At 40.2% G+C, this 12,393-nt stretch overlaps 1 protein-coding gene across 24 annotated transcripts in view; it reads left to right on the plus strand.

The window, feature by feature from the left end:
* The window catches only part of Ncor1 (nuclear receptor corepressor 1), a 150,633-nt gene that overhangs the window by 89,920 nt on the left and 48,320 nt on the right, over positions 1 to 12,393 (plus strand). For 20 of the 24 annotated variants that reach the window (XM_028776610.1, XM_028776609.1, XM_028776612.1 and 17 more), the window contains 3 exons: positions 636 to 1,182; positions 4,581 to 4,710; positions 6,408 to 6,603. In XM_028776610.1, the coding sequence (XP_028632443.1) occupies positions 636 to 1,182; positions 4,581 to 4,710; positions 6,408 to 6,603 (873 nt within the window). The remainder of the gene's footprint in view (positions 1 to 635; positions 1,183 to 4,580; positions 4,711 to 6,407; positions 6,604 to 12,393) is intronic. The other 4 variants (XM_028776621.1, XM_028776627.1, XM_028776623.1 and 1 more) reach the window with 2 other exon arrangements.

The following is a 12,393-nucleotide window of genomic DNA, read 5'->3' on the forward strand; positions in this document are numbered from 1 at the left end:
TTTTTGAGACAGGGTTTCTCCCTGTAGCCCTGGCTGTCCTGGAACTCACTCTGTAGACCAGGCTGCCCTTGAACTCAGAAATCCGCCTGCCTCTGCCTCCCAAGTGCTGGGATTAAAGGCGTGCGCCACCACTACCTGGCTGGTGCCAGTCTCTTAATTTTAGTTCCCTTATCTCAGGTAACTCTAGTTTGTGTCAAGTCAAAAAAAATTCTACAGGACTTACTTCATAGTGTCAAAGTGAACCTGTTTTTCTAGAGATATTTCTGTGTGTTTTCAGATGTATTGTATATTATTTTATCTTATGTTAATTTTTTAACATTAAAAATCTTCCACCTGAATGTTGTCATTCATGGAATAGTTTTGTTTAGGTTTTTATTCCCTATCTTTCTCTGTCTTTAAACCATTTTTTAGACAAGAAACCACTTTAGAAAGAATTTTTACTTTCAATTTCAGAAGGTCAAGACTATTTGATCTTTCACCTTTAGAGCGTGTTAGCTTTGCCAAAAGCTGCTCTTACTTCCCTGTTGTCACCACAGGAGTCAAGTTCATCCTAACAAGTGCCTTCAAGCATGGTTTCTGTCACCACCTGAAACCTGTTCATTATCAGATTTTTATGCTGTATCATTATCTTTAAGGTGCTGAAAATAGTTCTGATACAGAAAGTGCTCCCTCTCCTTCACCAGTTGAAGCTGCCAAGTCCAGTGAAGACAGCAGTGAAAATGCTGCTTCTCGAGGAAACACCGAACCTGTGGCTGAGCTTGAGGCCACCACTGACCCTGCACCCTGTGCATCTCCCTCTTCAGCAGCTCCAACCACAAAACCAGCAGAAAGTGAAAGCGCGGAGGCCCAGGTGACTGACAGCGCCAGTGTGGAGACCGCAGAGCCGATGGATGTAGACCGGGAGCAGTGCGGTGCTGAGGGCAGTTCTTGTCTTGATCCACCAGCCCCTGCCAAAGCCGACTCCGTGGACCCAGAAATTCAGGTACCGGAAAATACTGCGTCTAAAGGTGAAGGGGATGCCACGGAGAGAGACTTGGAGAGCACCAGTGAGAAGACAGAGGCTAGAGATGAAGACTTGGTAGTTGCTGAGCAGATCCAGAGGCCTGAACCACAGTCAGACAATGACTCCAGTGCCACATGCAGTGCAGATGAAGATGTTGATGGAGAGCCAGAGAGGCAGAGGTGAGACTTGACTTTGTGTCCTCTCTACTGCTTTCTGGCTCATTGGCAGAACAGTTCTGTCCACAGAGATGGCTCCTGTAAGAGATTGGGAAGCTTCTAGCAGTCCATGGTTTTAATATCAAGCAATTGTGTGGCTTTGGTTTTTGTTGTTTTTAAGTGACACAAATGATAAATATCTTCTATGTCTGTATTGTTACATATAGTCTATGATAGGGAGGGGGCAGGCTGGTTTTCAACCAGAGAGTTGTGAATAACATCACAGGCAAATTGTGGAGCCTAACATTGGCTGCCGTGGTAGGTGATTAAAAAGGCAGAAATGAACGGCCTTGGCTTTAACTCTGGGTTTGTCTAAGTTAGTTGGGCCTCAAAACAAAGTGTGTCTAGCCCATAGTTATATATTAAAGAGAATGCTCCAAGGAGAAGCGTCATTCTTAAATTGTTTTGAAAATATTTTCATTTATTTATTATTTTTGGGGCTTTGGGGACAGGCTTTTGTTATGAGGTCCGGTTGGGCTTCAACTTAATGTGTAGCCCATACTGGCCTTATATTTGTGTTAGTCCTTCTGTCTCCTAGTACTAGGATTACAGACACATCTGTGAGGTGCGGGCCTCCTTCCTTCTTTCCTTCCTTCCTTCCTCCCCTCCTCCCTTCCTCTCTTCCTTTCTTCTGTTCTTTCTTGTTTTTGCATTGCTGAGGATGAAAGCTAGGGCATCACACATGTAGGATAAGTACTCTCACTAAGCTGTATCCAGCCCCTGAAAATTCTGGAGCTCATAACTAAATATACATTAGTCAGCATTATATTGACTTTTTATATTGGTTATAATTTTAAATTAGTCATATTTATGATATAAAATATCAGAATAATTATTTAGATTCTATTTGTGAGAAAGGAAGCATGTGTGCCCTGGTCAGGAAGCACTCAGGGCAGCTGGCTTTGTATCTTCGTCATATGGCTTTCCAAGAGTTGGACTCTCTTCATTAAGCTTAGTGACAAGTGCCTTACCCGCTGAGTCATCTCACCAGCCCATAGAAGAGTTCAGTCATTAAAGGCAAATTTACAATAAAAATGCATAATAACTGTCAGGGCTTTTATAATGACATTGTACAGAAATAAGTAGTAATTTGATAATTTTAATATCAGGGTGTTCCATTTTCTTTTCTTTTCTTTTTTTTTTTTTTTTGTTTTTTGTTTTTCGAGACAGGGTTTCTCTGTGTAGCCCTGGCTGTCCTGGAACTCACTCTGTAGACCAGGCTGGCCTCGAACTCAGAAATCCACCTGCCTCTGCCTCCCAAGTGCTGGGATTAAAGGCGTGCACCACCACCGCCCGGCTAGGGTATTCCATTTTCTTTGAAAGAAATGTAATCACTTATAACCAGAGATGTTGGATTGTTGCAGATTCCAAAAGTAAAGTAAGACTATAAGTAAAGTGACACTAAATCGAGCAGCCCCTCCCTCAAAACTTGTTTACTGTCAATAATACTAAGGTGGACGAGCGTCTCATTACATGTCGTGTTTTACTCAGAGCTTAGCTTTGTTCAGTGTGCTCTTACATCACTGAACATGGTTAAATTTTATTGCTTTAGTTAGTGTTGATAGAGGTACTGTAGTGACTCCTGAAGAGAGTCAACTGCTAGAATTTTCCACCAATAAACATTGGAATAAGATGGGGATTTTGTCTAATACCCATGTGTCAGAAAATGCAATTGTCTAGGTCACTCTTTTTCTTTCATCTCATAATAGTCTAGAATTTATTTTAATTGTCCAAGTTTTTTTTTTAATACATGTGTGTGTCTGTTCATTTCCTATGTGGAGGTGAGAACAACCTGCAGGAGCTGGTTCTTCCACTCCAGGGACTGACTTGAGGTTGTCTATTTGGCAGCAAGTGGTCTTTACCTTCTGAGTTTTCTTGAGGCCTAGCCCCATCTTTATCTAGAGTAATATCCATGGATTAAAGCAGTGATGTCTCTTTAAAAGGCTTTTTTATCTTTAATAAGAATTATCTGTGTTTTGTGCTGTTAGGTTTATTAACTTTATTATACAAGAAAAATTAGGATACCAGTGACCTAACAATGTGAGCACCAAAAGACACTTGATATGGTTGGCAGGTGCTTAGTGGCAGAGCATGACATCCTTGGTTTGATTCCCAACATAACCATCACCAAAAAAATCAGAGGCTCCTCATGAAAAACAAAATCATTGTAAAATTATGATGAATTCTGAATGAAATTCTAAAATCTATACAACTTTTAAGATATTAGAATGAAAAAAAAGAAAAAAAGAAATAAAAAGATGTGAAAATGATATTTTCGGTTTTCTACCTCTTTAATATTAGCTATTAAGAATGCAGTTTATAAATTAATTTTCTTTATAAATTCTTATTTTCTTACCAATCCACAGATTCAAAAACGTTTCTCTTTAGCCAGTGTCCATTGTGGCTTTGAATAATATGACAAAGGCTATAAAATACAGCACCATTTTATTGCGTGTATGTGTGTAAAGCATATCAACTTCATATATATTGGACATCCTAAGCGCATGTGTAGATATTGGAGACAAGTGAAAGGTGCTGTGTGAAATGGCTGGGAGGGACTGGGAGCAGAGGGCCACAAGTCTGTGTGAATCCGCTATGTGGAAATGCTGGCTCTACATTTTACATTTGTAAGAAGCCTGACGTTTGGAATTTAAGGTTAAATTCTCAAATTTTGCAGTTACTTTTGGCCCGTGATTCCAGGAAAACATTATATAATAGGGAACTAATTTTTTTGTTGTTGTTTTTGTTTTTAATTATCACAATTACGCTGTGTGTGTGAACAGCAGTCATACATATACATACATACATACATACATACATACATACATACAGTGTACATGTGTAGCCCAGAGGACAGACTTGTGAGAATTGGGTCTCTCCATTTACCATGTATGTCCTGGGAATTGTCTGTCTTGGTGACAAGTGGTTTTACCTTCTGGGCCATCTCATTAGTTCAAGGAACTAGTTTTTAACATATGCTTGTATGTTAGTAAATTGATACTAAATATTTTTCATTGGTTTTGTTGATACCGTTTTTGTCCATTAAATGTAGATAATTAAAGTCAGATAAATATCCACTTGAAAGTCGATATTAAATTTCTTTAATCTGGAAAATTAGTGTTATAGGCTCTTTGTTTTCTCTCCTGTTTTCAAATATTTATTAATTGTACTAGGATTTGAATGTAAGGTCATGCTCATACTAGGAAAGTATTCTACTATTGAGCTATGCCCCAGCCTTCCTCACATCTTATTAAAGCTAATGTCACACACATACACCCTTAAAATGAATTGTGGTGATTTTACATTTGAAGACACAAATAAAAATAACTTACTTTATTTTTATTTGAAACTGCCAATTATAGAGTATTTCCCATGGATGCAAAGCCTTCATTGTTAAATCCTCCTGGATCTATACTGATCTCATCCCCTATTAAACCAAACCCATTGGATCTGCCACAGCTTCAGCACCGAGCTGCTGTTATTCCACCAATGGTAAGTGCCATTGATAGACAGGTAAAACTGAAACATAGAGACCTTTATGGACATAGTTATTCTCTCTTTTGCTTGGCTCTTAAAACTTTTTTAAATATTGTGGTGAAAAGCAGGCAATGTGAAATTAACTATTTTAGTCAAAAAAATTTTTTTGTTTATTTTCATGTATTATGTTGTCCCAAAGATTATAAGTATCTTAGAGAAGCAGAAGCCTCTTAGTTAGAAATTTAAGATTCCACATAGGATTTAAAATTTGTTAGACCAAAATTGTTTGGTTTGGTTTGGTGGCACAAGGAGGAAAAGCTGTGTTGACATGTAAATCAAAAGACAGAAAGTCATATTTGGCCATCTACACTAAGGTATAATCTATAGTAGTACTTAGAGCATAGATTTATGTTAGATTTCTATGAGCTTTTATGGCTGTTTGTTGCATATCAAGTATTTAATAATCATAAAGAAATAAAAACATAGTTGCAAGCTGTCTTAGTAGGGTTTTACTGCTATGAATAGACACCATGACTCTTATAAGAACATGTAATTGGGGCTGGCTTTCAGGTTCAGAGGTTCAGTCCTTTATCCTCAAGGTGAGAACATGGTAGCATCCAGGCAGGCATGGTACAGGAGGAGCTGAGACTTTTACATCTTCATCTAGAAGGCTGTTAGTAGAATACTAGCTTCCAGGAAGCTAGAATGAGGGTCTTAAAGCCCACAGCCACAGTGACACACGTACCACACGGCCACACCTTCTAATAGTGCCACTTCCTTGGCCAAGCATATACAAGCTATCATACAAACCAAGCAGTTTGTGCATTTTTTGTAATCCCGGTGTTCAAGAGGTTGAGACAGGAAGATTGCGGTAAGTTTAGGTCAGCCTGAGGAGGACTGCCATAAGTTTAGGTCAGCCTGGACCATATAATGAGTGTGTAGCCAGCCAGGGCTACTTATCTCAAAAACAAAACACAAACCATAATTACAAAGTGGGACAAAGCTGTATGCTATGAAAAACATGTCAAGGACTGAATGAAAAGTAAATCAGTGTGGTTCCCCTCTTCCAGTCTGTCTGGATAAGTTAGTTTTATGTAGGGAAGGTTCACGAAGATGAAGTCAAGGATGATGGCCACATTCCTTGCTGAGGTCTTTTTCTAGAAGGGAGAGTAATAAAAAAAGAGTCAATAAGTTGTTGAGTAGAAAGTTTCTTTGATTGGGAGGCAGAAGCTGGAGGATTTCTGAGTTGGAGAGTTCGAGGCTAACCTGGTTTACAGAGTGAGTTCCAGGACAGCCAGGGCTTCACCGAGAAACTCTGTCTGGGGGGAAAAAGTTTCTTTGAGCTATTCAACTGGACTCAGAAGTAGGCAGTTTATTGTGAGTGTGAACTTTGTATCTGAGTTATTGTCACAGAGGGCATGTAAATCTATACAAATGCGTGTGATTGGTGAGAAAGAGCAATGTGGAATGAGACCAAAGACAGATCGATCAGAAGGACTTGATTAGATAAATGATCTTTAGTTTCTGGGTTTGATTTCTTTTGTCACAGCTCTTATGATTTCTGCTGTGATCAGTTCTTTTACTACCTAGCATTTTTTGAGAAGTTCTTTAATTAAAACCTGGTCAAAAATAAGTATTACTTTTAACAGTTGGTAATTACTGTTAATAATGGTCATTAGCACATTTCAATTCGAGTTTTTGTTCTCTTGTAGGTTTCTTGCACCCCATGTAATATACCGATTGGAACGCCTGTAAGTGGCTATGCTCTTTACCAACGGCACATTAAGGCCATGCACGAGTCAGCACTCCTGGAGGAACAGCGGCAGAGGCAAGAACAGATAGACTTGGAATGCAGAAGCTCTGCAAGCCCGTGTAGCACTTCTAAGAGTCCAAACAGGGAGTGGGAAGGTAGGTAGATGAAACCATCACTATAAAGGGGGTCAAGCTAAACCCCAAGTTAGTGTCTGTCTTTTGTGCTGTGTATATGATTGCAGTTTATTACATATGTCCCTGACAGAAGAGTCCTTAAACTGATATGCTGGACATACTGTTAAATACTAGAGACTGACAAAAAACAGCAGTAACATTGTTAATAGCTTTCAAGGTAATGACTTTTCTGAATTCATTCTTCTTCTGAAAGTATAAAAACCATCCTCCATTAATCTGACTTTTCAAAGTAGAAATTGATGTTCTGTTATTGAAGCAAGTCACCTGTGCCTGCATAATGTTCTAACAGCTGTGGTGGAGACATCTTTTCATAGCAGATAGTTCTTACCCTGACTCACTGTTCAGCCTGCTAACCATGTGGCTGTGGGAGCTTTATTTTAGTTTTCTTGTCAACAAAGTGAAAATAATAATACATATATACTGCAATATCACTTACTGCTTCAGATGTTATGTTTGAATTGATTCATTCTGTTACAGTTAGAGCATGATACATTTTTACTTAATATGAAGAGGTGATTTCAAAATTTTAATAATTTGCCTGATATGGTTAGAATTAGCATATACTTGGTAGTATTCCCTCCCTCCCTCCCTCCCTCCTTCCCTCCCTCTTTCTCTCTCTCTCCCTCTCTCTCTCTCTCTCTCTCTCTCTCTCTTTCTTTCTTTCTTCCTTCCTTTCTTTTTGGTTTTTTGAGACAGAGTTTCTCTGCATAGCCCTGGCGGTAGTATTTTCAAGTATGTTTAGAATGTATGAATACTAAGATTGTCTATGTATGCATGTTAAAGGCTACTTAATGTAAAAGTGGGATTGAAGAATAGTTGGTCCTACTGACTCCTTACTCCATGACACCCCGGTGATGTGTTATTAGCTACATAACATACTGAACTTCTTACAGTAGACTTATTATGAGGTCGTTGTCTTAAACATGAATTGTTTTTTGTTATGTATGTGCTAATATAATGTGTATTTAAGGGATTAGAATATATTCTCTCCTTCCACAGTAGGATCTGCGGATCGAGTTTAGGTTGTCAGGCTTGCATAGTGAGCACTGTTTCCTCCTGGTCCATTTCAGCAACCCTTAAATACAAATCTCATGCTAGCAAAAATGTGATCTAGGGGAATAATACTGAGGCCCAGAAAGAACGCAGAGTAACTCTCCTCTGCCAACAATCGAACCCAGCGTATCATGGGCAGTTTCCCACTAACTCACATTCCTAGTCATAAGTAAAGGTTCCTTCTTTTGTTATTTTCTTGTCCTCTCCTTTTTTCCATTCTCTTTCCCTTCCTCCTGTACCTAGTGCTGGGTTTTCATAGCATGTGTCTCAGAAATCTCTACTAAGTGAATATTTCTTGAATGGAAGTAGGTAGAGATTTTGATACCTGTTTGGCTTTTTATTAAGTTGCATCTAACTATAAAATCAATACAATGGATACTTAGATATTATATGCTGAAGTGATCCACCCTTGACAGGTGCTGGTGACACAGTTTTAATCCCAGCACTCAGGAGGTGGAGGCAGGCAGATCTGAGTTCAAGGACAGCCTGGTCTACAAAGTGAGTTCTCTGACAGCCAGAGTTCAATTGAGACTTTGTCTCAAACCCTATCCCCCTCCCATCCCTCCATCCCTCGAAAGTGATGTATCGTGCTTTCTACTTTCTTCTTTCTATTGGATATTAGTTCAGACCAAGTGCTGTGTACTGCAGCATCCCATCCTCAGAGATGGTGATCTTTTCCATATCACAGTTATGACGAAACCTAGTGTAGATAGATCATATATCACAGAGACCCGGTTACTTAGTCCTTGTATGTGATTTAGGATAGGTTGGCTTCTTGGTTTTTTTCCTCTTTGGTTGTTGATTTTTATTACTGTTATTATTATTAGCTTTTGGTTTGTGTGTGTGTTTTTTCCAAGACAGGGTTTCTCTGTGTAGCCCTGGCTGTCCTGGAACTCACTCTGTAGATCAGGCTGGCCTTGAACTCAGAAATCCATCTGCCTCTGCCTCCCAAGTGGGATTGAAGGCGTGTGCCACCACTGCCCGTCAGCTTTTGGTTTTGTGAGACAAGGTTTCTTTGTGTAACAGCCCTGGTTGTCCTGGAACTCCCTTTGTAGACCCGCATGGCCCTGAACTCACAGAGCTTCTTCACTTGCCTCTGTCTTTTGAGTGCTGAGATTAAAGAAATGTGCCACAACCACTGTCCAGCTAGGATAGCTTTTTTTAAAGGATAAAATAAAACTTACATCCAAAAGTTGCATTTACTTCAATTACTTGTTGAGCTCCCGCCAAAGCCTCATATTCCGTTGGTAATATGTGAATGACTCTCATTTGATAGTATAGTTTAGAAATTAACATCTTTACTCAGTCTGCTTTTGATTCTGTTGAAGAACTAGAGTGACTGAATCAGGCCAGGTTTCTCTGCAGTTAATAGCCTTTGTTCTGTGTGGTTTACATTGCAGCAGTGCCTGAACTTTTAATTTTAATTCAGTGGTCTTAAAATCAAACTTTCATGTTAAGTTAATATGACATTAATTACCTTACAGTTTAAAATGATGTTACAAAGTGGGATTGTCTTTCATATTTTATCTAAAGGTTTTGCTTTGCTAGCCCACTTAATGTATGCCTCCAGTATTTTTTATTTCTACAAGCTGTATGTCTTTCCTTTGAGGTTATTCCTAAATACTGTATAGTTCAATGTCTGAGACATTCTTCCAGATAGCATTTAAATGTTTACAGTTGAATTACATCTGTATGGAAAACAGGACAAATATTTAAACACAACTTCACAGAACAGTTTATAGACTAAAAAATTAGCCGGTGTGTCAGTTTATATATAAATACCATCACTTCATCATGACAACTCATATTTGTAATTCCAGTACTTGAAGGTTAAGGCAAGGTGGTCTCCCTCCCCCTCCCCCCTCTCTCTCTCCCCTCCCTCCTCCTCTTCTTCCTCCTCCTCCTCCTCTTCCTCCTCCTCTTCTTCCTTCAAGTTTGAGACCATTTTGAATTACATACTGAGTTCTAAACCAGCCTAACCTACAGAATAGGACCTTGTGCCAAAATAAATTAGCAAAACTACACCACTAGCACCTGTAAGAATCCGGGCTCGGTTTGGACAGACAACACAAGGCCGATCTGGTTCCATAGGGAGGGGTTTATTTAGAGAGGGGAATGGGAGAGGAGCGGGAAGCTGGTGAGTAAAGAGAAGAGGAAGAGCGAGGTTGGGGCAGTCTCAATTATTTAAATGGGTGATGACCTGTAACTTCCCAGGTGCAGATGAGGGAGACAGGTGAATCCTGGGAGTGGTTGCTTCAGTAACGATGCAGGAGTCGCCTGGCCTCTGGCCCCTGAATATGACATCACTGGGTTCAGACTTGTACTAACAAGACCACTACTAAGAAAAAAAAAATGAGATAGATATTGGGACTGGATTAGGATGTGTATTGCTCTTGTGCTTTCATTTGAGTATATTTGTTGCTTTTTAAATGAGTTTGTACCAAACGGTTATTGTAGGCATCTCCCTTTTAAAGTATGCTTTAAAAGTTCTTTAAAGAATTATTTTCACTTTAAACTGACATTTCCCCAGATTGACCCTTGCTTTACTGATAGCTTTCAGTAAAGAATCTTGGGCATACCAGGTTAAAAAGTTCTAATACAGATGTAACAAGCTCTTGATCTCTTGCTCTCTTGCCTCTAGCTTCTCTCTGTCCCCTCGCTCCTCCCCCCTTCCCTTCCCCTTCTCTCCACATGGTCATGGCCGGCCTTTACATCTCTTCTTCCTCTTTTCTCATTCTCCGCCATCTTCTCCCTTTTCTCTCTTACCACCTTTGCCCTCTGTCCTGAATAAACCCCCTCCTCTTTGGAACCGTTTGGTCTGGTGTTGTCTGTGCTAAAACCTGGGAACGAAGATTTTGGGAACCTTGAGACCCATGCATCCACCAGCTCCAGCTGCTGTGACCATGCAGGATGGACGCCATGTGGCTCGCCGCAATCCCACCACCACCACCACCGCCACCACTGCTACACCACGTGGACTACGGCTGCTGCTACTTACCGTCACCGGGTGCATGAATTAACATCTGCAGCTGCGAGGCTCACAAAACTTCCACCACATGAGCTATGCCGCTGTGTCCCCCATGTGGTGCTCTGCCATGTGGACTGGGTAGCCAGACAGGGAACACAGACCTCACGGTTCCACCTTTCCTGATTCCAGACTGCACAAGCTCGCACACACACACTGGCATATTAATTGCTACAGGAAACTCACTCAGATCTACCTCTCATGGACCAAATAGACACCATCCAGATCTTGTCAAGTCCAGGCACATCCAAAACAGCTCCAGAGAAGCAACCTCCAGATGCTCCGTCTCGTGTCACACACACAGCTTCTTCTACTGGACCTATCCTACTGGCTCGCTCCATAGACCCTGGACAGCAGGAATCAGCCAAGTCTCCTAAGACCAGACAAACATCCTCCACACCCATTCTTCTAGGTTCCCCCTAAAGACACATTGCCCCCAATGCCAGCAAGAAGTAGCCTGCTTCGCTGTCACCTCTTTCTAATTTTTCTCTTTTAATTAAACCAAAACAGGGGAATGTTAGTATTCTGTCTAAACTCCACCTCCACAGTTAACCTGGCAACAGCCAGTAGGCCTGCCCACTATAAAAGGGGCTGCTTGCCCCTCCTCTCTCTCTTGATCTCTTACTCTCTTGCCTCTAGCTTCTCTCTGTCCCCTCGCCCCTCCCCCTTCCTTCTCCCTCTCTCCACATGATCATGGCTGGCCTCTACTTCCCTTCTTCCTCTCTCCTCTTTCTCTGCTATCTTCTCCGATTTCTCTCTCCCCACCTCTGCCCTCTGCCCTGAATAAACCCCCTTCCCTTTGGGGGAAAAAAAATGTAACAAAATCTATCCAGTCAAAATAGGTTTCTGCTTCTTTGCAACTAAAACAGTTTTGTTTTGTGTTTATTTTGTTTTTTCATTTTTTTTTGTTTTTCTACTTCTGTTTAGACAGTGATTAATACTGATGTGATTAGAATCTTTTCAATTTCTACCATCATTTTTAATGACTTTTTCTACATATTTATAAATTATTTGATATAGTAGACAGCAGACTTTGAGTTTTTGATAATATGTTAAATTCTCTAGGGGAAAATGAATTTATTTGTTTGTTTGTTTATATCCTTACACTGGCCAATACTTTAACCTTATCCTCCTAAATATTGGGATTATAGGTATGCAGTGCCATAGCCTGTATAAGCATCATCATTTGGTGGGTATCCCACAGTCATCAGAAATTCAGTACATATCCAATATGAATGGTTTGGTTGGACATTCTTTAGAAGTGTTTGAAAAGTCCCACTAACCTCTTTCATTGTGATAGCTAAGTGAGACAGTTATAGTATTATATTGTACTTTTCCAATGAGAAAACCAGGTACTTAGACATTAATTAAGGAAAAGCTCCTGAATAATAGCATGTGACTAGTTCTGGCTAATACACACAGGGGAACTGACCCTGGACAGACATTCCTTCAGTTGATATAGGCTCAGGCCCTAAGTTACACTTTGAACAATTACATGACAGAAGTTCCAAGGTGTGGTTGTTTGGAGAAATGAGGAGTAAAACATTGTCTTAGTTTTCCTGAGCTAGCACAGGGCTACTTTTCCCAGACAGCCTTAAGTGGCAGCAGATTTTCTTTTTTATTTTTTTGGCTTTTCGAGACAGTGTTACTCTGTGCAGCCTGGAACTCACTCT

Source organism: Grammomys surdaster, unplaced genomic scaffold (assembly GCF_004785775.1).
Source record: "Grammomys surdaster isolate TR1022 unplaced genomic scaffold, NIH_TR_1.0 270, whole genome shotgun sequence".
NCBI lineage: Eukaryota > Metazoa > Chordata > Mammalia > Rodentia > Muridae > Grammomys > Grammomys surdaster.